Below are 26,493 nucleotides of genomic sequence, written 5' to 3'. Positions count from 1 at the left end.
CCTCATGACTCCTGGTCTTCTTTCATCATATCTGGTCTGTGGTCTTCAAGCTGTTATCTCATAACACTAGAAACATTTTAAATCATGTTAAACCATGCTAGAACATTGTAAAACTTTTTCAAACTTTCTGGCTATGCTTTTTCAAGCCAACTTAGTTTTTTCTACAAACTTTACAATCTAGTTAGAATTGTTGTTAATCATTCTAAAAGTTACAGCTGTTTTATGAAACGCAGACAAGAATGTATTGAAATACTACAAATGTAAAACTGAACTTAAATGATAGCAAAATATGATTTTAAATAAACATTGAATAATAAAGTCCTGTCTAAAAAGATGTTGTCTCAATGGCCTTTATGTACATTTAATAAATATACAATATGATTATATAGGCATTTGTGTATGTATATATTTAATTATTTAACAAACATGAACACTTATTCATAACTTATATTTATACGTACAAATTCATAATTTCAAGTTTAGCTTAATGTTTGTTTTTTTGTGTTATGTCTATGATCTTCGTTACTTGATTTATGTTTGATAAACCTTTTTAAATCAAATACAAAATAATTATTATTTAAGTATTTTATTTAAATAAGTACTAAAATTATATATTAATTGATATAATGTATTTGGAGAGTTTGCCTTGCTAAAAGCGGCATTCACCTCCGACTTCCGTTATTAGTGTCAGCTGCCAGTGTCAGCTACTTCCTGCTGCCAGCTGCCGATTTTTGCTGAAACCCTTCTGATGCAACGTTAACTAAAGTTTACTGTACGCGTAAGTGTGCCATCAATTTAATAGCCAGATGTAATGCTGTGGACAATTAACAGATGTTGACTTACCTTTTTCTCACTTTCGCGCTGAATCTAAACTCTCGTAAGATGCTGCAATAAGCAATCACGGTCCTACTTTTAAGTGTCATAAATAAGATGCCAAAAGTCATTACTGATAGATGTTAATTAGTTCGCGCTTGCAGCATCTGAAGCCTGTGATTGCTCGTCTACAATCGCGATCTGCAATTGGATTGGTAGTCTACAGTCAAGAGTCCCCAATCAGAAGATCAAATTGAGTCAATTAGACCGCCCAGCTTTTCCGACCTCTGATTGGTAGTCTACAGTCGAGACCGGGCTTCTGGTTGGGAGTCTACAATCACTGTAGACGCTCGGCCAATCGAATGGTTTAAAAGTCTACTGTCTCTGTAGACTTTGTGCCCTCCACGTCAAAATTGCAAAAGCTATTCGCCCGAACAGGGACTTGAACCCTGGACCCTCAGATTAAAAGTCTGATGCTCTACCGACTGAGCTATCCGGGCTCGAGAGCAATTATGTATCTTTGGTGTACTAACTGTCATGGTTTAACTATGGTAAACATGTCTTTTGGGGGAGTTAACTGAAGTAATTAAAATCACGGTTCATTTTCGTAAAGGTCTTATCAACTTTATTACAAAACTTCATTTTTGGGGCTTTATTGAATTGATTTCTTAATATGCATATATTTTTGCGTAAATAACGTTACCAAAGTCTGGTACAAACTGGAAGTATACTGAAAGAAAATTATGACCATACTCTGTCCCCACACTACGTTATTTCACACGTCACGAGGTGATCTATATACAATTTTTCAACGTGACAAAAATAAAATCTTAGAATAAAATTGTCGTTAAGGTTGTAATTCGTCACTAAAAAGTAACATATTTCTCTACTTTCAAACAATTAAGTTATAATTATTAGTCCTACCATAAACGCTCTACAGACCTGTCATCACTGGTCGTCATAGAAGAGCCTCTGACAGGATACCAAAGCAATTAATGTCCATTTCACGAATACATCGTACATTTACATCGTCCTGGGATCCATTAATCAGGTAATATAATTTTTGTAATATCGAAATTTATTTGATGCTCATGACAAATCCTGTTTTCATCGCACATTTGCTTTGCGCACCTGATTGGTAGTCTACAGTCTGGGACTCGGGCGCAACTGTAGACAATGTGGCCTTCTGATTGGCTTATACTGTAGACACTGTAGACTCTTGGCCAATGAGAGGCCGCAGCTGTGCGACAGGTGGATGACATCAATGTTCAATAATGACATCAACCTTACCTTTCATTCTCGACTCGCTTTCGCGGCATTTGTTGTTATTCCCCTGTGAACTCGAACACACCTCTTACCTCTGCGAATTTCGCAAATGTGGGAATCTCGACAGCATACATTCTGGTAACTAGTGGGGAGATTTACAGCTGATTTACTTGGGGGGGAAACGCAACTAAATTTAAATGTGGGATAGTATGTAGTATTGTTGTCAGATAAAGTATCACTTTTTTAACGTTTTATAATATCGGTAATTTGGTATGGAAACGTCATTTTGGGGTTGTTTCGTGTGCATAGTATTTATTAAGCAAACAATAATTACTGTATATGTTTCAACACTAGAGATGCTATACGTATTGTTTCATATTTTGAAGCCATTCATTTAAAAAAAATATTTCTGAGGGATACTTCTGTAAATAATTCTAAAGACAGTTTCGTCTGAAAGTCTATATTTAATGTCCAGTAATAAAATGTATTAAAATTCCAAAATACAGCAGGTCAGGCTATCAAAAGCTTTCTTTCTCGACCCATGAACCAATGACACTTGCAACACTGTTTGTATTTTTATTACATTTATTTTTTTTACATTATTGTAATTTGAAAAACATACATACAAAAAGTATATAATACATACGATTTTAGTCAAAGTTATTTGATAAAGCTAACAGTGTTTGTTATGTGTATTAAGTCACTTTTATTATTAAGTGATTAAACTGACTATAAAACATGATGTAATTGAATGAGCAAGATGCCCTGAATCATTCTATATTAAAATATTTAGTTGGATAGCTTAAGGTCTGCAATGTGTAACCTAATTTTACAGATACATGTAATCATTTTACACCCACACCTTTCCCTTCCCTCCTCCTTTCTCAGTTGTCTGTCCGCAGCATCTCCCTCCCAGACCACGGTGCTGGGTGGCCGGGAGGTTCTTGTAGACGGCACGGCTGTACGGAATGAAGCACAGACCCAGCTGAAGGTGACGAGCGAGCCGGCAGTATGCAGCCAAAGCCAGAACCAGGAGTGGAGTCATCAGCAAGAAACCAACAACCAGTAAAGCTACACAACCACCATCAGTCAGCAGGTCTGAACAGTATGGGGACGTCCCGTGTGGATGCACCTGAAAACGATTATTAGATTAATTAAACTGTGAACACATTATACGCATGCACCTCCTCTTGACTCACATTCTCTTGATTACACCTCATTGTTATTGTGTGTAAAATTCATTATACTTTATACTGACAGGATTTGTGTGGTACCATTCTTTACAAAGTGTTGTGTGAAGGACCTCTGGGGAGTGGTGGAATGCGTGTAGGGATTACAGAGGAGGTTGCAAGAGAAATGAAATGTCTATGGAGGAATGTGTGGACTGATAAAGAGCAGATACACCAGGCAAGAATGACCGAATACTTTCATTTAGTCCGTTAATTTGTTACTTCCCAGGTGGAAAGTTGTATTTTTCTAATGACATATTTTCATATTTACCAGATAGTAAACAAGGTAAATAAGCTTATTAATTTCTGTATGCTGCATAACCTGAAACTGCAAAAGCATGCACAGACACTGAGCCTCGGACATGAAGTGATAAATATTGTATTGGTTAAGCAGCAAAGTTGCATTGCACAATCAAAAGAAATATAGCTCGAAAGGAAAGAGGCTGAAGTTAAAATCATGACCCCCACATTCTCCATCTATCACACTGTGAGATAGAGGAGAGTGGAGCAGGAACAACAGGGTGGCTGAGTAACTACAGAGAAGGAGGGGCGAACTGATAAAGCCCATCTGTGTTTTGAGCTGTACTTTCTCACACTGACAGGTTTGTGCTGTTCAGATGCTTGTAAAATTAGGGATTTTAGTTTGTTAGTTTTTTAAGTGATGAGCGATTTATTCCTTGGAATCCCATGGTGGTCTGCCGTTTCATACATCTTACAAATGATTTGATTTCAGGATTTACTCTCTCCCATATCTTGTGTCACGTGGATACTAATTGGTCAAAATGCCTATTGATCTTGGACCTCAAGGGTTTAGTAATTGGAGAGGTGGAGGAATGCAGACGTTATTTGCACACACTGACCCTTACTGACCTATGAGTGCTATGTGACACTACCTTAAAGGATTAGTCCATTTTCTTAAAAAAATCCAGATCATTTACTCACCACGTCATCTTAAATGTTGATGTCTTTCTTTGTTCAGTCGAGGAGAAAACATTCCAAGATTTTTCTTATTTTAATGGACACCAACACGTAACAGTTTTAATGCAGTTTAAAATTGCAGTTTCAAAGGACTCTTAATGATTCCAAATGAGACATAAGTGTCTTATCAAGCAAACAGATTGTAATTTTTGACAAGAAAAATAAAAAATATGCACTTTTAAACCACAACTTCTCGTCCATCTCTGGTCCTATGACGCGCCAGTGCGACCTCATGTAATTGCGTAATGACGTTGAAAGGTCACGTGTTACATATATGAAACGCACATTTGCGGACCATTTTAAACAATAAACTGACACAAAGACATTAATTAGTATCATTCCACATACAACAACGTTGGCAGCGCTGGCACATCACAGGACCGGAGATAGACGAGAAGTTGTGGTTTAAAAGTGCATTTTTTTATTTTTCTTGTCAAAAATGACAATCGTTTTGCTAGATAAGACCCTTATGTCTCGTTTGAGATCGTTTAAAGTCGTTTGAAACTGCAATTTTAAACTGCATTAAAACTGTTAGTGTTGGTGTCCATTAAAGTCCATTAAAATGAGAAAAATCCTGGAATGTTTTCCTCAAAAAAACATAATTTCTACTCGACTAAACAAAGAAAGACATCAACACTTTGGATGACATGGTGGTGAGTAAATTATCTTGATTTTTTTAAGAAAATTGACTAATCCTTTAAGCAGTATTCTTTAAACCCGAGGTAAAGAGCGTGATATGGATATTCTGTCTTGCCTAATCTTGCAAATGTGGTTTCATGATTGCTGAAAAGATTGGAGTAAAAAATTGAAGTAATAGATCTTCTGTTGGTCAAAGTACAAGTATGCCGGCAGAGGTAGATTTTTTAAACATCAGTAATCCAGTTCTATGTGTGAGGCTCATCCAGGGCCGGCGCTACATATAGGCGGAGTAGGCAAATGCCTAGGGCCTCAAGCTTGGGGGTGGGCCTCCATAACAGCTAAATTCATGTGCGCTAGTCTCCCAATCACTACTGACAGCAATATCCAAAGTTACAAGGTGAGATTGAACTGGAGGGAGATAACATCAAAGTATCGCAAGAACGATTAATAAGCAGACTCCTCTGTATGTTTGCGAGAGGGGTGCGAGGGGCCTCCAACATACATTTTGCCTAGGGCCTCCAAATATCTAGAACCAGCCCTGGGCTCATCTGACGTCATCCTCCCAGTGCCCCTGCTAATACCCTGATACTCAAAGGCTGAGAAATGCTCAAGATTATAAGATTACAGGGTAAATCAAAGAAAAGCAGAGGCCAAAATCCTCTAATGAATATCTCTAAATAAATTAGCTCTCATGCTTTTAAGCATTTTTCCTAGAATTTAAAGAACATACATTTTAAGTCCTATTCGAATGGTAACTGTTTCTCATGAAGATGACTGTTATAAACAAAATTGCATGCCTCATCCGCGATAAAACTCCCATATTTGCGGTGGATATCCGAGTTTATAATTGTACAAATGTGCTGGAAATGTGCTGCCCATACATGATCATTCACATGACTCGGAAACTTGGTTTATATAGAATAGACCTACTGTTGTATAATTGAATACATTTTAAAATTGTATTTAGCACTTGTTGCTTCTAATAGACAGTTTAATGTTTTGTGATTTTATTTTATTTATTTTGGCTCCCACTTGCTGCAGTGGAGCCTTGATAAAAGTTTTTTCCCATTTAGCCTACTTCTTATTATTTCAGTGAGGGTGTCAATGTTTAAAATGCAAACAAAGAAAGACACTTCACTGATGCAGAATAAGCACGAAGCACGTGACCGATGCTTTTCAGTGCGCTAAATGGATGTCTAAAGCGGTTAAGGAACCAAAATTTATTCTTAAGCAACATTATACTAAAAGTCCATTTATTTTAAGTACTGGATGTATATTACAGTTATGTGAGTATGAAATGTTTTTACATTAAAGGACTCATGATACTGTAATAATTATTATTATTGATGCCAATAATGCTTGATGCCATTTGCTGAACATTAAGTAGGTGTTACTGATGTCATTTGTAAATGTTTTCACCTGTCTGATGTCTTAGTTGATATTGCATTGTGGTAGATAAAAAAATCAAGGAAATGCAAGCTTATAAATTTTACTTTTTACTTATCTAGACCATGGAAAGGTTATGTCCCCTTTGATACTATGGGGCGGTTTCCCGCATATACTCTAAAAAATTGGTGCTAAACAGCACTAAAAGCTCGTAATCATAGGGGGACCATTTTTAGTGCTGTATGAAGCACCTGTGAAGAACCATCTGGGGGTGATATAGCACCACTATAACACCAGATATGGTTCTATATAGCACAATATGGTTCTACACAGGTGCTACATAGCACTTAAAATGGTTCCTCTATGATTACGAGCCAGTGAAGCACTTTTAGTACTATTTAGCACCATTTGTTTTTAGAGTGTAGGGCTTAATCTAGTCCCAGACTAAAATGCATGTTTGAGCTGACTTAATAAAAAAAACCTCTTGCACTGACATACACTTAACATAGATCAGTGCCTTTGTTTTGTCTTAAGATGCACACCAGTTATGTTTTTTGTAAGGTATGTAAAAACGACTTAAATGTCCCTATACGTTGTAATGCAAAGAGGTACTATACTGCTCCTGATCTATTAAGAACCTTTAATTCACATCTCCCAGGCCTTACCGCTGAATGACAGAGAAAGCCAAACCCCACCATGACAATAGCAGGCGTGAGGATCAGCCCAAAAACCAAACCAGCCAGGCAGGCGTTGATGACCGCGATCACCAGGTTCTGTGCCGTCACTAACACCGAACATGCCCAGCAGTCCAGAGAGCCTCGCAGCTCCAGTGGAGCTTCACCTCCTGCCTCCGCGGCAGAGTACGGTGGTGGAACAACCACCCCAGATCCACCTACTGGGGTGCCAGCTGGCAAGGTGGAGGACAGAGAGTGTGTGTGCTGGAGGGTGGAGTGCTGATGATGATGACTATTGGTTGGGAGCTCCTCTGAGAGGTCGAGAGCCTGGTGATGGGCCCCTTTCTCCAGTGTGCCAATTAAGCTCATCCTGATCTGAAGATGAAGAGGAGAAAGACAAAGAGAAATTAGATGCACCCTAAGTTTAATCTAAACCCTGTCATGAAAACTTCAGTCTTACCCCTTACCCCTACCCATCAGTTTTGCGCGTTGATGTGAGGCGAAGTGGCGTCTCAATTCTCAGTTTGATCAAGGTCTAGGGCCAAGGCGTATAGGGATACATAGCCCTTGAAACGAAGTGTGATAAGGTCCACACTTGAAAGAGGGTGGTAAACGTAGGAATTTCTCAGGAGATTATCAAGGTATCAAGATGTTTTATGGCTGAACGTTGAACTGTCAAGGAGTCGCACAAATGAAAGTAACGTTATTTTCGGCAGTTTAATTGAGATTATATTATGACACACATGTTTTATGATACTTTTAATAAAATGTTCAAGCGGTTTTAATTGTAATGTTTTTGTTTTGAATCGCTAGTTAAGGTGCTAGCTAGCAGCTAAGTTATGCGCTATTTGTTGAGCTCCGCTCAGGCAATCGATACCACAACCTGAGACAACGGCATCTTCTTTGTTTGTCAACGCTTGTCTGTTTACGTAGCAGCCAGTTAGCGGCAAGGGAAGGTGACGCAAACGGTAATCTAGTGGTGTCTCAATTTTTAGACGTACGATCTGTCTTACCCCTTCCCCTTCACTCGGTTTCGAGGGGCAAGGGGAAGACGAAGACAAAGGGAGAGGGGTAAGACAGAGTAATGAGATTGGCCCTAAGACTAGGCCTCAGTTATATTAGAACATTTAAGAAGATTTTACAAACATACCTTGCAAAAAACAATACTGCTGTGCATCCTGAGACAAAACAATGGCACTGATACATGTTCAGAATCAGTGCAAGATGTTTTTTTACATTTAGGCAGCTTAAACATATTGGGGTGGTTTCCCAGACGGGGATTAGTCCTAGAATAAAATAAATGTAAGAGCTGTCCAAACTAAAAACAACTTGCACTGACATATGTTAAAATACGGCTCGTGACTGCTCATTCGAGGGGCAGAAATTCAAAATATGTGTTCGGAGTGTCTTGTGTGTTGCTCGTGTTTGTTCACGTGTTTCGTCAAAATAAACGGTTTTGACGTGTGTGCAGCAGGCACTTATGATAAAAGAGACGGCATGTTCACAAAATACACGCAAGACAATCACTTAACACTATGTCTCTCTATAATTATGCATGAGATTATGAGAGTATCTGGCAAACGCGATTATCTCTCTTTCATTAACCCTTTAGACGCATCTGGAGCAGGCACTTATTTTGACAAAACACGTAATGCACATTAGATCACTCGACGCGCCGAACACATATTTTGAAGTTACGAACCAAACACACGACGGGCTACATACATGTTGTGACGAACCCTCGAAAAAAGAAGTCACCGGCCACCACTGTAAAATACATAAGTGCCCTTTGCTTTGCCTCAAAATGCACACACAAGTAATGTTTTTTTTTAGTAAAACATGATTGTTAAAACTAGTTATTTAAATAAGGCATAGTCCTGTCTTAAACTAATCCCTCTGCGGGAAACCAATCCTTCGTTTTTTGCATTTTAGTCTAGGACTAGGATAAGCCCTGTCCGCCCCCATATCTTTTGCAAAGATATCCACACCTTTGTAATAACCTTTATAAAACCTTTTTTTATTGTTTTACAGAAGACAGAGAGTGCTCTCTTAAGGGGTCTGGACTGGGAACTGCAGACAAGAAAGTTCAGAGTAAGGGGAAGACGTATCATCAAAAAACCAGATGTGTAAGATCTTTCAATTACAGGTCTTTTATCAGACAATGATTGTTATCTAATAATAGGTGGTTGGCCCTTATTGTGTGACGGAAGCCGATTGATATTTGAGTGTGTTGATTGTGGAAGAACATGGGCGAAAAGATGAAAAATTAGATGACTTTTGTGTGCTATTATCTGATTTTATCGCATTCAAGGGTGAATCTAATGAGAAACATGTCCCTTATGTTGAGCATATAAAACAATTAACCGGACTTTTAACATTTTTATGAAATAAGACATTCCCCTATTTGTTATTAAAGTTCATGATTGTAATTCTCATCACTGATATAGTTTTTCATTACTTTATGACAATAATAGGAATGATCCTGTCAGAACAAATAATTATAATCAAGTTGAAATACTACCGTTATGTCTAATTATATAGTTTAAATCTAGGCACATATGTGACCCTGGACCACAAAGAGGTCATATGGGTCTTTTTTTATTGCAATTTGTACAACTTGGAGTAAATAAGATTGCCATTGATAAAAATAACTGTGCAACATATAACTGGTTTTGTGGTCCAGGGTCCATATATATATATATATACACACATACATATACACAGTGCTGTGCAAAAGTCTTAGGCCACCATCACCAGCTTTGTTGTTTTAGCAAAGTTTTGTCCATTCATATTTGTTTTTCACTCTTTTTTTAAGATACAAGCAGAAAGTTCAGGAAATATGTACAGTTCACAAAATTAAAAACAAAGCAATTTTCAGAACTGAATGTCGTCTTCAGGCATCAGTCAGTCTTTAGTGTGACCTCTCTTGGCATGAAACACATCTTGAGCTTTTTTGAGGAGACTGAAGTCATTCGATTACAAATAGAAATTAGGATTTAATTTCATTTATGTTTAAGAGATCCTGCAGCTGCCTGCTATTGCTGAAGTTGAAGGGGAGTTTACCCTAAAAACTTGACACTTCAACTTATACTTGAATACAATTTTTAATACTACATACACATTTCCTGTATTTTCTGGTTGTATTCTAATAAAGAGACTGAGAAATAATTATATATGATCACCATACAATTGCAAAAACAACAAATCTATTGGTAGCATGCTTGCCTAAGACTTTTGCACAGTACTATATTTGCATTACAACAATGCAATGTTGAGTTCATGAAATTTTTACAAAAATAATAGCGTTCTGACTATCCAGAGGGCTTGAGAACAATACACCAGGATTAAACTATAAATAACTTGCATACATGTGCGTTATCGATCTGTGACCCTAAAGCCATACACTAATCATCTAAAAATAGACACAGGATGACCTACAGAACACACATTACTATATCCTGAATATGCTGTAAGTGATGCATGATGCATGTGTCATACGTGTTTGTGCGCTTGCTAATGGTTGTGTTGTCTTCCTGCCTTTGTATTTTCATGCACAGTTTGTTAGATACAGCAGGTGATTTTGATATAAACTGTAAATCACCACTTAAAGGAAACATGAACACAAGCTTATTCTATTGCCAAAGCTGGATAAGCACCTAATACTGTTCCCTCTTACTTAAAAAAGGTGTTTGCATCAAAGATAAAACGGACATGCAGATGCATTTACGATAATTTTAACTGTAAATACTGGACATTTTTAGACAAAATGTAAACAATTATTTAGTATGACCTCCATTGGCACATCTTAAACTTTTTCATAAGAAAATAAGTCATTAGATAAGAATTAGAAATTAGGGTTTTATTTCATATAGGTTTAAAAAAGCCTGCAGGTTGCTCAGGTGTAGGGATGGGACAGTTTGAAAAATTTGGTCACTATAATCATGATATGAAATTATCACAGTTATTAATATTGTCATGGTTTTGTTAAAATGAGATGGAAATGTTAAAAAAGAACTGATACACTCACTGAAAACACTTGAACAAGTTTAATTTTTGAAAATCACAATTTAATATTTCATGTCCCTGAAATTATTTCTGTGGTAAAAAAAGTATAAATCTGTCTAATAAGTTTACTGTGAATGAACACCAAAACATTATCCCTTAAATGCCTTTTTGTGCAAAAAACTATGCATGTGCGCGCCTGCGTCAAACTGATTCTGGCTGGACAGGATTTACTGCGAGTTTTTAAAATTATGGTAATCAAATAATTAATAATTCAATTAAATAATAAAATTTTAAACAATAATACTAACCATCAGGACATTTTATCATGGTTAATCGTGAAACCGGTAATCATCCCAACCCTACTCAGGTGTAAGGGGAGGTCATACTAAATATTTTACACTTTTTAGGATTTATTTTATTCAATTTTTAATACTGTATGCAAATTTCCTGTATTTTCTGGTTGTATTCTAATAAAAGAGACTGAGTAATTATATACAGTCACTATACCATTGCAAAAACAAATCTAATCTAATGGCATGGTAACTTTTGCACACTACTGTATATGCGAGCTACAGTAATACTTTTATCAAGTGCTTCTGCATAGATGTTGTTTTAGAAGATGAATATAGCCATTAAGCATGGTGTTTCATTAGATGTTATGAATTTGCATATGTATTCAACAGTTATCGACCATATTTAGCAGTAAGTAAATGTTTAGTATTACATCATAAAAAAACACAAAAACATTTAGCAGATCTAAGATTTAATGCCAACAGAGCAACATGAGGCAGAATAGTCTTTGAGAAGAGGTTAAATTCTACACATTCCTTCATGTAGTCTCTGATAGGTCAATATCACGCATTCATTATCTATTAAGCACTCTGTACCCACAACACTCACCAGCTGGCGTGAAGTCCTGCAGTTCTCTCCTCCTCTTTATCTTACACAATGTACACAGCTTGTTCTTTTATCCAATTTGATGGAGATTTTCTCTTTTAAATTCCTGCTTTATTTAGGCTTTGGATGTATACAAATTTCAAGTCGTGCTAGGCTACTCCTCATTTCTTGTGTTGGCTTATGGTTAGTGTAGTTAGTTTTGCTGTATTAGTTCACTCTCTATGCTGGAGGCAGACTGGGAACTGAATGTGTTGTGCCTGGCAGTTATAGCAATGCCGTTCTGTGCCCCCTCCCCTTTCTCCTTGCCTTCTTTTCCCTCAATCCCTTTCTTCTTTCTTTGTGTGGGGGCAGGAATGTTTATTTAAAGAGTTGAAGTGAAGACTTTGATTACTACTGATAGATGTAGAGGACATGAAACCACCACACACACCACATCATCCCTTCCCATCACCCATAACATCAACAACCCTGACCGCATGGTGCCCCATACAACCGTTTGTTTTGCTGTCGTCTTGTGTTGGTTTTGGATAATTTAGTCTTTTTTTATAGTCATATATCACTAGTTTGATCTCAAATTAATTGTTAGTATTAATATACAATTGATATTATTCCTAAGTAAAGGTTTAAACGCTAAGGTGTTTTGTTGTCCTTCCAATATTAAAATGTGTCAAACGGGACATTTCACAAGACTTTTTTAAGATGTAAAATAAATCTTTGATGTCTCCAGAGTATGTATGTGAAGGTCTAGCTCAAAATATCACATAGATAATTTATTATAGCATGTTAAAATTGTCACTTTATAGGTGTGAGCAAAAATGTGCTGTTTTTGGGTGTCCTTTTAAATGCAAATGAGCTGATCTCTGCACTAAATGGCAGTGCTGTGGTTGAATAGTGCAGATTAAGGGGTGGTATTATCCCCTTATATGACATCCCAGGGGGAGCCAAATTTCAATGACCTATTTTTTCACATGCCTGCAGAAAATGGTTTACCAAAACGAAGTTACTGGGTTGATCCTTTTCACATTTTCTAGGTTGATAGCAGCACTGGGGACCCAAATATAGCACTTAAACATGGAAAAAGTCAGATTTTCATGATATTTCCCCATTAGGTAAAATAGTACTCCATGATGATAAAATGAAGGGCTTTTTTACATATACGCGCGGTCAAACGCACAACCTTGCGTATGATATAAAATATCATTTTATTTGTATGTTTACAGAGACTTTCGACGCACAACGCAGACCTACTCAATTTACAAAAATGGAAAGGTGTGTCTCAATCAGCTCCCTTGTTCAGTAGTCAGGGCACTGATCAGGGAGTTGGTCATTTTAAGGGCTGTCTTAATCTTAAAATCCTTCCAGTGCACTGGAACGTTTGTTCCCTAAAAATTCCCACAATGCAACGCAAAAACCAGTGAGCATAGATGGTCCCTATGTTCCCTTACCGGAAATCACGTGACCTTTTCTGAAGCTCGCCAAACCGAAAATCATGTGATCCAACTCGGTAAACTTTATGAAATGTGACAGAACTTTTATAAAGACATACGTTTGTTTTAGTTTTAAATATAAACACACACTACACAGTAAGGGACCACAATCTACTCAATATTTAAAATAATAACATTTATTTAAAAATATATATTTAAAATCTAATTATATTCCTCCAATTTTATGCACATATATGTAAGAGAATAATGACAGCGTTTTTCACAATGTACTGTTTAAAATTAAGTCAGGGAGATGTTGGTTTTGCCGGTTGTTAATGAGTAACAGCTGTGAGTGATCACAACGCGCTAAAGCTTCCACGTGACAGAAAAATAAGTGAACAGTGTCCCAATGTCACGTAGGCATGGCCCGGTTAACGGTTTCAAGGTATACCGAGGCAGTCAAGGTTTCAAAACCACTAAAATTTTCTTTGATACCGTCTCCAATGTATGAGCTGTGTTTATACAAAATTCATTAAGTCATCGGATTGATTTGGTGTTTAGATTTAATATACATTACGAAAATATTATATATTTTTTGAAAGCATATTATAATTTAAAGGCTTTATTTTTACCTGCCATTTGAAAATAACACATTTCATTTGTTGCAATGGCAATACTGCAACACCGTGAAACTGTGATATTTTTTGCTAAAGGTTATCATACCGCCATAATCTTATACCGGCCCATGCCTATGTCAAGTGACCTGTGTACACGATATACTGATTCACGACTTCGGGAGCTAGGGAATGAATTGAGACACAGGGATAGTCAACAGTCTGTTTGCACAGTTAATTCCTCTAAATATAAAATAGATTTAAAGAGAATAGTAAACTAATTATCATGGCTGATGAGATGAACATGGGTCTCAGGATGCTGTAATCACAGGTTCGGTTTGCTGTAAATAGTTGAGTCCTCTGCATATTGTTTATTTTTGTTGCATAAACATGCCAGTAACTAACTTGTATTCATCAGTCTAAACTTTGTGCAGTGCTTGTGGTTTAGTGTTATTTTCTCATTCAACATAGAAATTGTTATAGTTGGTGCCCTCGTTAAACACGTGCTATGAGTTTTTGAATGGAGCAAAACTGACAGATGTGATAAGAGAGGAACTTCCTGCACTTACAGGAAATCCGCAGGTCTGGCCACTGTTAACCTCCGTGTCAACCTGTAATGTCCTCTGCTTACTCTTTACTAGAGGTCCTGTCTGTAGTTTGCATAGATGTCTTTTGTTATTCTCATGTTTGTTAAACAATAATTTGCTGATAAGTGAAATCAGCTCTTCATGGTAGCTTAATGATGGCTGGACAACTTGTGTAACTTAGGATGTATCTTACTATCATGTGATTGGAGACCACGTGGGTGTTTTGGCATCTGCACAAAAACAATAAGCTATGAGCTATGGCATGGTGGTTGTTTTAAATGTCAAAAGTTTAGTGATAAGTCCTGTTATTTGAGCTAGCTAATCGCAAAGTAAATAAACTCTTGTTTAAAGTTTTCCCAGGCATCCTTAGAGCCTGTGTCAATACAGAAGAATATGAAGGAACTGTGATAGGGATAAATAAACAAGGATCAATGTTCATTCAGAAATGACTTATAAGTAGTGATACCACAATGCAGGAATGATACAATTATTTGTAGGATAACATTTGTAATTTTTTTTTTCATTTAAAAATTTCAGAGGCCAAACCTATTACTTTATTTAATTATGAAAACCTGTGTCTTTTTAAATGCAGATGAGCTGATGTCTGCACTAAATGGCAGTGCTGTGGTTGGATAGTTCAGATTAAGTGGCGGTATTATCCCCTTCTGACATCACAAGGGGAGCCAAATTTCAATGACCTTGCATGCTTGCAAAGAATGGTTTACCAAAACTAAGTTACTGGGTTGATCTTTTTCACATTTTCTAGGTTGATAGAAGCACTGGGGACCCAATTATAGCACTTAAACATGGAAAATCAGATTTTCCATGATATGGCCCCTTTAACATTAGTTAATGCATTAGCTAACATTAACTAACAGTGAACAATACTATATTTATTAATCTTAGTTCGTGTTCATTTAAGCATGAATTTAAAATCAAAAGTTTAATAAAATGATGAAAACCTATATTGGTTATTGTTACTTCATGTTACCTAATATTAATGTTAACAAATACATTATTATTGTAATAGAAATAATCCACAGAAATAACAAAGATTAAACTTTATCAAAAGCATTTAATATTATTCAGAGTAATCATATCAATGTCACACGAATTCACAAAGTGTTTAAGACATGTCTGGCTCAGTTCGCTTCGTGTGTGAATTCCAAAACAGTGCAGATTTTAAATAACCACAAAATTCAAATAAAAATCAGAAAAACAGGAAAGTGTGTATTGCAACGAGAAAAATATTTCATAAAAAAAAAATCAAGAAAGTAGCTCAAGAACTCAGCACCATCTATATCATAAGTAAAACCAACATTTTCCTGATAATACATGAATTATTTCAAGCTAACGCCCCTAAATCTCGGTAAAAAAACGACAGTATATAAATCAAAACAAGATAATGCATTTAAATCCCCTTTCACGCTATATGACTCGTTCCAGTAAAATGCCACAGAATTTACAGTTCAACTTAATTCACTCGGTAAATGCCTGGTATTGGCATGAGAGCTCACTGTAGCCAACAAATATATACTGTGCATGTTGAAATATTGTCTGCTTTAGTCAGCATGGCAAACATGTCCTAATTGAACAGCATTTACAACAGGACAAAAGCACCACTAAATATATTCAATAGTTCATAATCCTAATTCCTGTATTCATGATCGCGTTGGCAGCTGATCTAGGTTTAGGATTACTGGCAAAAATCACCATTTTGAAACTTTTCAGAGAGAACAGGTCTCCAATTCCAAGGTAAACAGGTGTTGAAGCGATCACATTTGTGTAAGTGGAAAAATATCTAAAACAATTGTGTGTACAAAACATAATTATTCAAATTCCACCCGTCTGTGCTCTACAATCTATGGACACGGAATCAATGATGAGAGACTTGTAAATAAAAGTAAAGATATTTAAAGGGTAAAAGCACCAAGACTAAAAAAATATCAAAACCCTCTAATCCCTTTAAAATATTACAGAGAAATTAGAATAACAATCAAAACCCTTAATACAACTCTGATAACCATACTGAGGCAGGGGAGAATGTTTTCTAGATCAATAAATAGAAGGAAATTTTTAAATAAACAATTTACAAAAAATGAGGAAAATAGATCTGTATAGAGGTGAGAAACAATTCACTGAACAAAATGGATAAACTGAACAATTATACTCTCACAAAATGCAGTATAAGTAAATGCAACCCTTGAATGTTTGTACTGATGATTTTTTTTCGTGAAAAATTAAATCGACATCATAAACACAACATTCCATACTTACTAAAAATGAACAAGTCTTTAAAACCCGTATGTTTTGAAGCATTCTGAACAACTGTATTTCTTTTAATTCTTAATGCTTTAGAAAAATGTCCATAGCTCTATTAGTATTATTAATTTTATCTCTTCGCTAAATACAAGTCACAAGGCCAATGTGGTATATATCTAGGCTGTTCTAGTTTCAAAAATAATAAATTATTGGAGAAAAAAGCACCCCAGGAAAAGTACAAAGAGCATTTACACATTTCATTATTCAAGACGACAAAACAATGAACAAAAAACCGGCATGCCAGAAATGACGAGCGCGTCGGCTCCACTGCTGTGAGCACCAAACTGGGTTCCATTTTGAAGTCCCATAGAGCCACTGGTACACAAGATCATCTTATTGGCTAATTGTTTTTGTTTTTTTGTAAACAATGCTGAGTAAACTGGTGTTCAATTGGCTGTTCAACAAATATTAGCAGTAGTAGTTAATTTACTGTTGAAAAGAAAAATCACAAACAACATCTTGTCCTGCGAGCAGGAGTTTTGGTTATGGCTGTGTGAGGGAAAGGGGCGAGTTGTCCTCATCGAGTGCTGGGAGCGATGGCCTGGGAATGCACAAAAAACAAATGGCGATAGAGTTAGTGACCATGAAACGGCTTTAACCTCAAACTTACATGACTGGGTGTGCGGATACACTCACCAAGGTAAAAGAGTCATACGCGTTCATCAGCTCTTCGATGCGGTACTGCTCCAGCACTACTACATTGGAGAGGTTAGGACTGCTTTTTCGTGCACAGTCCTCACAGTGCACTACGTATGTCTTCCGACTGCCATTTTCACTGGTCACAAACAGCAGGTTAAACACCTCCACCTGTATAAGAACAATCAAACGTCAGGCTCGATTTTCTGTTGTTAAATATTTTTATTAGGAATTTTAACCGCCAGTCCATTGTGATTACATTTTATGCCAAACAAAACTTACATTTAACAAATACGCATTAAAAGAAAAACTACAAAACCCATACACAGAAGACATCAAAATAACTATTAAACAGAAAATATAAATGAAATTACCCTCCCCACCTAAAAAATACAACCCCTAGGTGCTATCCAATGGTAATAGTAAGTCAAGTAGGCCTGGTAAACAAATTAATCAATCAGAAGATTGCAAAAAGGAAATAAAAGGGGACCAAATTTTTTCAAATATCAAAGTCTTATCCATTAGCATATATCTAATTCTCTCCAGATGTAGTGTGCTTGACATTTCTGTCAACCATAATTTAAGAGCTGGCACTTCCTTTTTCTTCCAGAACAAAAGAATAAGTTTTTTAGCAGTTATTATTCCATATGAAACAAACTGTTGTTGTACCCGAGTAAGTCTCAAAAATTCTTCTGAAATTCCAAATATAATTAATATAGGATCAGGTTCAATAAGAGTATCCAAGGTATCTGAAAATACCTGGAAAATTTTTATCCAGAAACTTTGTAATTTTGGACACATGGCATAGCTGTGCGACAGGTTAGCGTCTAAAATTTGACATTTGTCACATACCATAGACACATCTGGGAAAATTTTATTTAATTTACACTTGGAATAATGAAGCCTGTGAAGCACTTTAAATTGAATGAGACAGTGTCTTGCATTAACGGAACATCTGTGGACCAATTCCAAACTTTGTTCCCAAATTTCACTAGAAATTTCTACTGCAAGTTCCTCTTTCCAGGCAGCTTTAATTTTCTCCATAGATGGACTTTTCACCTGTTCTAAAGCGTTGTAAAGCAACGAAATGGTACTACCCCCTCGAAGACCTCTTTCCAACAATGTGTCCAAATACATAGGTGAAGTTGTGGCATAATTAGGAATGTTAGACTTCACAAAGTCTCTAATCTGGAGGTACCTAAAGAAGTGATTAGAGGGGATATTGTATTTTTCACACAACTGCTGAAAGGAGGCAAATTTTCCATTCACATATAAATCCCCTATTTTCCATAACCCTAACTTTTTCCAAATCTCAAATGCATTATCCAACACCGAAGGGCAAAAAGCAGGGTTAGCTGAAATTGATAACAGAAATGACATTTGTGTAAATTTAAAATGTGTCAGTAATTGTTTCCAAATACGAATAGAATTATGAATAACAGGATTGTGATTATAAAGTGAACTAACTATACCTTTGGTTGATAAAAGAATTGCATTAATAGAATATGGGGCACATTCTTCCTGTTCCAACACCAACCAACTATCCCACACCGGAGTTAAATCTATCCATGAAGTCAAGAACCTCAGATTCGCAGCCCAATAATAAAAGAGAAAATTAGGTAGCGCGAGTCCTCCCTGTATTTTAGTTTTACACAGGTGTTGTTTTGAAATCCTGTGGGCTTTATAATTCCAGACAAATGGGACCAAGATAGAGTCTAACTTTTTAAAAAAGGATTTGGGCAGAAATACCGGAATGTTCTGTACCACATATAAAAATTGTGGGAGAAAAACCATCTTGATCGCATTTACCCTTCCCACCAGAGATAGAGGCAGTGTTCTCCAAAAACCAATCAAGGCATTAAATTTCGACAGCAGGGGTTGAAAATTGGCTTTAACCAGATTGGAAAACTTTTTTGTCACCTCAATTCCTAGGTATGTAAATTGTTCTGAAGTAACCTTAAAGGGCAGTCCCTGAAGCCAAGAAGAGTCCTTGATAGTAACTGGCATCAACACACTCTTGTCCCAATTAATTTTATATCCTGCAAATGTGCCATAGTAATTAATCAAATTAAGGATATTTGGAATGCTACTATTGGGATCAGAAATAAATAAAATTACATCATCTGCATATAATGCCAATTTATTATCAGTGTTTTTAGTTTTATGGCCTTTAATACCTGAATGGGCTCTAATAGCCTGAGCTAGAGGCTCAATCGCTAATGCAAACAAAAGAGGTGACATCGAACAGCCTTGTCTTGTGCCTCTATGTAATTCAAAACGGGAAGATATTGATTGATTTGTAAGAATTCTTGCACACGGATTAGAGTACAACACTCTAATCCATGAGATGAAATTATCTCCAAGATTAAACTTCTTCAGTACAGCAAATAGGTAAGGCCACTCAATTTGATCAAATGCCTTTTCTGCATCCAATGAGAGAATGGCAAAATCTTGTTTCTGGGCTTTGGACGAATACAGAATATTAAAAAGACGCCTAAGATTAGACGAAGAGTTACGCTTTGGTATAAAGCCATTTTGATCTGGATGCACCAAATTACTTATCACTGTATTTAATCTGCATGCCAAAATTTTTGCCAGAATTTTTTGATCCGTATTTAGAAGTGAAATCGGCCTATAAGAGCCAAGTTCTTCTGGGTTCCTTCCTTTTTTTGGGACAACAATAATAATTGCCTCATTTAGGGAGGAGGGCAGAGACTGATCTATAGATGCTTGTTTGTAAACCCTATATAAATAAGGTGATAGTAATTCATAGTAGGCTTTGTAAAATTCGTTACAAAATCCGTCCGGCCCAGCAGTTTTACATCCTTTTAGAGATTTTATATTATCTGAAATTTCTTTAATAGTAATTTCTGCACCTAACTCTTCAGCTTGTTCTTGATTTAATACGGGTAGGTTCTGTTGATCTAGAAACTGTACTATTACTGAAGAATCTATATTTCCTTTAGCTGAATACAGTGACTCATAAAATGTTTGAAACTTACTATTTATATCTTTAGAGGACGTTAGGAAAGTTCCAATGTCTGATTTAATTTTGTATATTGTACGTTCAGCTACTGATTTACGGAGTTGTCGAGCTAGGAGTTTCTGAGGTTTATCACCAAATTCGAAGTATTTTTGCTTTACATACTGAAAGGATTTTAAAATTTTGGAAGCGAGAATTTCATTCACTTTATATTTAAGTGCACAAATTTTTTTATATTTTTCCATACATGGGTGTTTAGCATTTTCTACTTCTAATTCGCGAATTTGAACTTCTAATAGCTCTAGTTCAGCCCTATTTTTCTTTCTTTGAAATGCCTGATAGGAAATAATACACCCCCTAATGTATGCTTTAAATGTGTCCCATAGTACCCCCATAGAAGTGTCAGGTTTGTCATTTAATTCAAAAAAAATTTTTATATCCTGTTTTAAGTGATTGATAAAAACCTTATTTGTAAGTAAATGAGAATTAAGTCTCCAATTTCTTTGTGGTTTCTCCATATTATCAATCTTAATAGAGAAGGTCACTGGACTGTGATCGGAGATAACTATATTATGGTATTTAGCCGAGCAGACCTGGGGCATAAGTTTACCATCCAAAATAAAATAATCTATTCGGGTATAAGTGTTATGTACTTGTGAATGAAATGAGTAGTCTCTAGCTGATGGATGGAGAGTTCGCCATACATCAAACATGTTAGAGTTACTTATATAAGCATTCAGAAATTTTGTGGAGTTGGAACTAACTATTTTTGTGGAGGACTTGTCCAAATATGGATCAAGAACACAATTAAAGTCACCCCCAATTATAAGATTTGTGTCTGAGCTAGATGGAATTAAATCCAAAACTTTTTTGAAGAACTCAGGATTGTCAGCATTGGGTCCATAAATATTGACTAGTGTTAATGGCACAGAAAATACTTCCCCAACAACAATTACATATCTCCCTTCTTTATCTGAAATAGTCAAATTATGTTTAAATGGGACTCCTTTACGAATAAGGATAGCTGTTCCTCTAGATTTGGCACAGAAATTGGAATGATATATTTGTCCAATCCATTTGCATCTCAGTCTAACATGTGCAGTACGTTTCAAGTGGGTCTCTTGTAGAAACATAATATCTGCAGACAGTGATTTTAAATGAGATAATATTTTCCCCCTCTTAACTGGTTCATTCACACCTTTAACATTCCAAGTAGAGAAACTTAAACACGCCCCTTTTGCATTTAAATTATTTAACATACACAGTGATTATAATCTGTTCTAACCAATTACCAACACACATGTAGTTGTCATCATGGTACCATTTAGCACTATCCCACCCTCCCAACAAAACATTAATTAACAGAACATGTTTAGCTGTTACCAAAACACATGTACAGCAAAACTTACCACGAAGTATAAGGCAACAAAAACGTATAATAAAAAACAAAAAATTGAAGATTAAAGCCGACCTTCGCATATTACTTGCAGAGACTTCACACACAAGTCCAACATAAGTCCGCTACATAACTGAAACTTCTACAAAACAACAGATATTAATCTTGGAGTACTTTTCCAATATTTACTTATCTGCGCCAAACTGTTCAATAGCAAATTTCCATGCTTCATTCGCGTCAGTGAAAAGCTTCTCTCCTTCGCTGTACGTCACCCGAAGTTTCGCTGGATACAAGATTCCAAACTTCACCCCGGGTTTATCCCGCAGGATCTGTCTTACTTTGGCAAAGGCAGCTCGACGTTTTACCACAGCCGACGGGTAATCTCTGAAGATCTGGATGGAGCGACCGTTAAAGGTTAACTTTCTTTGTGATGATACTTTACGCATGATTTTTTCCATTGTGTGGCCCTGATGCACCCGTGCAATAAACTGACGCGGAGGGTCATTGTCATCAGGCCGGGAGCGTAGAGCCCGATGCGCGCGATCCAGCACAGGCAGCTCATCTAATTGAAGCACCTCCATCAGCAGCTTAGCTACAAATTCTCTAGCAGCTTGACCGTTTTCCAATCCTTCTCGGATCCCCGCGATTCTTATATTTTGCCTCTTAGAACGGCCTTCCAGATCGATGCATTTCTCTGTTAGTTCTGACACCTGTTCGGACAGACTTTTAACATGAGCTTGTAGTTTCGTAACCGCATCTGACGAGGCCGTAGCGTTCTGTTCAAGATGTTCGAGAGTAGTGCGATGGTCATTTATGATTAACTGCATTGCATCAAATTTTGCATCAATTTTCCTCTCCAGCGTCGCCATCTCTTCTTTCAAACTTTCTTTAATATCAGTCTTAACTTTGCCCAGCTCTAATCGGAGAGATTCAATAGCAAGCAGAACCGGGTTATTGCCTTCGGTTGCGTTGGCCTCTTCCAACGAACCCGCTGGTTCGGCCGCACTTTCTCCTCCAGCGACATCTTTCTTTCCTTGTTTCTTCGACGGCATTTTAGGCAGGCGAATTGCGCTTGATGTTTAGCGTTTGTAACACTATGAACAGTTCGCGAGCACTAACTAGCTTTATGTTGTCTTGTTTTAATGAAATTTGAGTGAAAATCAGCGGAGCTCAGCGGAGCTACAAAACTCACGTCTTACTCCATCTTGAACCCGGAAGGCTCGATTTTCTACATGCACAATCCCTATAAAACTCTGATAATATCCCTCGTCATTGTGCATTTGCTATGCGTTAACTAGCCTGACCAAAAGAATAACACAGAAGTGCTTGTCGGACTGCAAGAATTATGTATTTATTATGTAATTATGTCCCTTAGATTTTTGGATTATCGCAAAGTATAAGCTCTGTGTTTAACAAAGGTTTGACACACACGTTTTGTCCAACTAGTAAGTCTTCACAGATGAACACAACTTTTAGCTTTTTATATTTCTAGTAAACACATTTACACTTCAAAATGTGTATTTATTAGGGGGATGCACCGAAAGTTCAGCAACCGATATTATTTGGCCGAACATAGCAAAAAATAATTTTCGGTGTTCGGCCGAAAAAGTGAAAAGGCAGAATAAATTTTACAGAATAATGAGGTTTTTGATGGTGCGATGAAATTAACCAGTGCAGAGAGAAAGGGGCGCAAATGCAGCAAACATGTTGGAAAAGCATTTTAAAGTGTCTGAGAAAGACGCGAAAACATACAGCACTACAAGTTTCATCTATCATTTAAAATCAAATCATCCTGAACACCATGCAGCGTGTGAGAAAGACACGGCGGCCGCGATCCTGGATATCTCCTTAATGCACAAGCATTAAGGTCTTCATCTCATGTCACAGAACGACGAAGAGTGTCAGTAGTACATAATAAAAACTTCCTAAAAACCAGTAAAGTCCTACAATGACAAACACGCTAATATTAAACAAAAAATAAAATGTTTACTAACAATAAGCTTTTTGTTAGAACTAGGGATGCATCGATATGGAAATTTTGGCTGATACCGATAACCGATAACTCTTTCTATTTGGGGGCCGATAACCGATATGTATAGGCCGATAAATATTCATATTATTTTCACAATGAAAAACTCCCAGGCCGCGGACATCTTGTCTTTGCGCTAGACTAGCATACTCTTCTTAAGCCCGCAACATGTATCATCTTCGTGCTATGTCACAGAAAGCACCAATCAAAACTCCACATGGCCAACAATGAGCAAGTGAAGTGGTTCAACAAACCAAAATAATCCATCATTTACCGATAACCGATAATATTAGAAATAAGCAGTTATCGGCCGATAACGATATGTTGGCCGATATATCGTGCATCCCTAGTTAGAACGCTTTGTTGAGCACTTTTTCCTCTGTCATATTCTGCCAATCTTGCCGTTCTCTCTCTCTCTCTTCCTTTGCTCATGCTTGACCAATGCACGCAAGCGCGCATCCGCTGCTCAACGCACAGTGCTATATAAGCGTTGTTGCAAGTTTCTTAAGGCATAGTAATGAATAGGTTATTTGCATTTGCGTGGGACTAGAAAATTGGATTAATGTTTGTTTAGCCAGGACTCATTTATGTGGTCGAATGTAAATGGAACAGTATTAACAAAACTATCTATAGATATATGATTAGAGAGGTGACCTGGTGTAAAAAGGCCCTATAATGACTGCTGGAATGTTAAAAAAAAATCATTGTTAAATAATGTGAAATAAATAAATTAAATTCTGAAAATTGGCCCAAAAATGATTCAGTTGTTCGGTATTGGGCTGAGTTTTTCATTTTATTCGGCTTCGGTCAAGAATTTTCCTTTCAGTGCATCTGTAGTATTCATCGGTAAAGACTAATTTGTTGGAAGTGTCTTTAATGTTTGTTAAACACAGCTTATTTTTGCGATAATCAAAAAGTCTATGGGAAAATGAGTTTGCTTTAGGTGAGGGAACCAGTGTCTCACTAACTTCCGGGTTTGCCTACAAAAACACGTCATTCCCTGCTGCACTCTATATTGACCAAACATTGGATTTCAGAAGACTGACAATGATTTAGGGCGCACTCACACTATCCAAACCAAACCGCACTCGGGCACGTTTGACACCCAAAGCCTGGTTTGTTTGACTAGTGTGATCGCTCTGTTCTGTGTGATCGCTCTGGTTAATCGCGCCGCGGTCGGGTTGCAGAGGTGGGCCGGAGCGCGGTTCACTTGGGCTCAGGCACAGAAGGCTGTAGTGTGAGCGCAATCGCGCCTGAGCGCTATTCAAAAGGTGAAGACGTCAGTTGCGCGACCACTCACCTTCATCTGCCTCCGCAAAAACCTTTCGATGCGATTTTAAAAGAACCAAACCCAGTTCACTTGAAGTGAACCAGAAAAGGGACTAGCCGAATGTCACCTCAGTCCTTTTGGTGTTCACAATATAGTGAACTCAAAAGAGGACCCAGTTCTTTTTTTGCTCCTCTTCAGAACTAAATTGATCTCAGACCCTTTCTTGTTCACATTACAACTTCATAAGAACTCAGACCCAAGCTTTCTGTGCAGCAGTTTATTTTGAAACAATGTCCAAACGACACGCGAAGTGGACCGGGACCTCATTGATTTCACATCTCAAAAAGAAATCGAAGCACAAAAGAACCCGAAAGCAAATCGTACTCAGACCACTTTGAACTGCTCCGAGGGCGTTTGGAGGGCTCAAACGAACTAGGTGTGAAAACACCCTAAAGGTCAGGGTTTGACTGGCAGCATTAGCGTTGCTCAGTAAGCACCTGCTCGTAGATGATGTAACTACAGTGTCTGGACCTAAAAATGCATCTTTCTCCACTGACAACAATCACAATCTACTGCAGGGGTAGGCAACGTCGGTCCTGGAGTGCCAGTGTCCTTCAGAGTTTAGCTCCAGCTCTAATCAAGCACACCTGAAATAGTTAAAGTTTAAACCTGAAAACTACAGCTAGGCAAGGTTTTTTTAGGGTTGGAGCTAAAATCTGAAGGACATCGGCACTCCAGAACTAACGTTGCTTACCACTGATCTCTTGGGTATTAAGAATAAATAACATTTAGCAAAGCAACTAAACACAAAATCAAAGATTGAACACAAGGCACCTTTGTTGGGTGAATGCAAATTCCACACTGTAAAATTTTTTTGTTGGTTCAAATTTCAAGTTAACTGGTTGCCTTTAAGTTCATTCAACTTAACAATTTTTACAAAACTTTATTTAGAGTTTAACACATTTTTTTGTCAACTAATGTTTTAAAGTCGAATTAACTTAAAATTTAAACGCAACCAAGTAACTTACTTTTTTAAAATTGAACCAACTTTTTAGTTACAATGCAAATCATCTAGAGACAAATGTGATGATTTGTGGCGTTTTCTTTTCTTCCAGGTCTTTGCTGGATTTCATGCTAATAGGCCTACTTACATCACACTCATTACAGTAGTAGGCCGGCTCATCCTTCACTCTACTCTGGTAGGAGATCTTTTTCCCTGCTGCCACTAGCTGGTCTCTCAGAATCTGAATGTGCTTGATAGACTGGAGGAGACAATGTCTGAAAAGGAAGAACCAAAAATGTACAAGCTACTTGAATTGCGATGTATCTTAGTAAGTTTTAT

The 26,493-nt window shown here is 37.0% G+C and overlaps 2 protein-coding genes, 1 long non-coding RNA gene and 1 other non-coding gene across 10 annotated transcripts in view; 1 reads left to right on the top strand and 3 right to left on the bottom strand.

Annotated features, from left to right (window-relative positions):
* Positions 1–1,240: 1,240 nt before the first annotated feature.
* Positions 1,241–1,313, bottom strand: trnak-uuu (transfer RNA lysine (anticodon UUU)). The gene has a single exon. It is a non-coding gene; the product is annotated as a tRNA-Lys (tRNA).
* A 589-nt stretch (positions 1,314–1,902) lies between these two features.
* LOC129439581 (uncharacterized) lies at positions 1,903–26,406 on the top strand. 3 transcript variants are annotated; one of them, XR_012360404.1, is made up of 4 exons: positions 1,903–2,217; positions 2,968–3,175; positions 3,340–3,486; positions 9,017–9,566. It is a non-coding gene; the product is annotated as an uncharacterized lncRNA (long non-coding RNA). The 3 variants fall into 3 exon arrangements; XR_012360405.1 differs by lacking the exon at positions 3,340–3,486 and adding an exon at positions 26,267–26,406 and having other exon boundaries at positions 1,912–2,217; positions 9,017–9,111; XR_008642850.2 differs by lacking the exon at positions 3,340–3,486 and having other exon boundaries at positions 1,920–2,217.
* On the bottom strand, positions 2,663–12,139 carry tmem88b (transmembrane protein 88 b). The gene is made up of 3 exons (XM_055198275.2): positions 11,891–12,139; positions 6,977–7,360; positions 2,663–3,211 (listed from the first exon to the last, which is right to left on the bottom strand). The coding sequence occupies exons 2-3, from the start codon at positions 7,352–7,354 to the stop codon at positions 2,930–2,932; spliced, it is 660 nt and encodes a 219-aa protein (XP_055054250.2). The 5' UTR covers positions 7,355–7,360; positions 11,891–12,139; the 3' UTR covers positions 2,663–2,929.
* kdm6ba (lysine (K)-specific demethylase 6B, a) overlaps positions 15,571–26,493 on the bottom strand; it is a 108,490-nt gene continuing 97,567 nt past the window's right edge. For all 5 annotated transcript variants that reach the window (XM_055198249.2, XM_055198219.2, XM_055198240.2 and 2 more), the window contains 3 exons: positions 26,303–26,429; positions 17,474–17,644; positions 15,571–17,378 (listed from right to left, as the gene is read on the bottom strand). In XM_055198249.2, the coding sequence (XP_055054224.2) occupies positions 17,355–17,378; positions 17,474–17,644; positions 26,303–26,429 (322 nt within the window). In that variant the 3' untranslated portion in view covers positions 15,571–17,354. The remainder of the gene's footprint in view (positions 17,379–17,473; positions 17,645–26,302; positions 26,430–26,493) is intronic.

The sequence above is a fragment of the Misgurnus anguillicaudatus genome, chromosome 21 (assembly GCF_027580225.2).
Source record: "Misgurnus anguillicaudatus chromosome 21, ASM2758022v2, whole genome shotgun sequence".
Lineage (NCBI taxonomy): Eukaryota > Metazoa > Chordata > Actinopteri > Cypriniformes > Cobitidae > Misgurnus > Misgurnus anguillicaudatus.
Note: the sequence above shows the minus strand (reverse complement) of the source record. Positions and strands in the feature narration are given on the sequence as shown.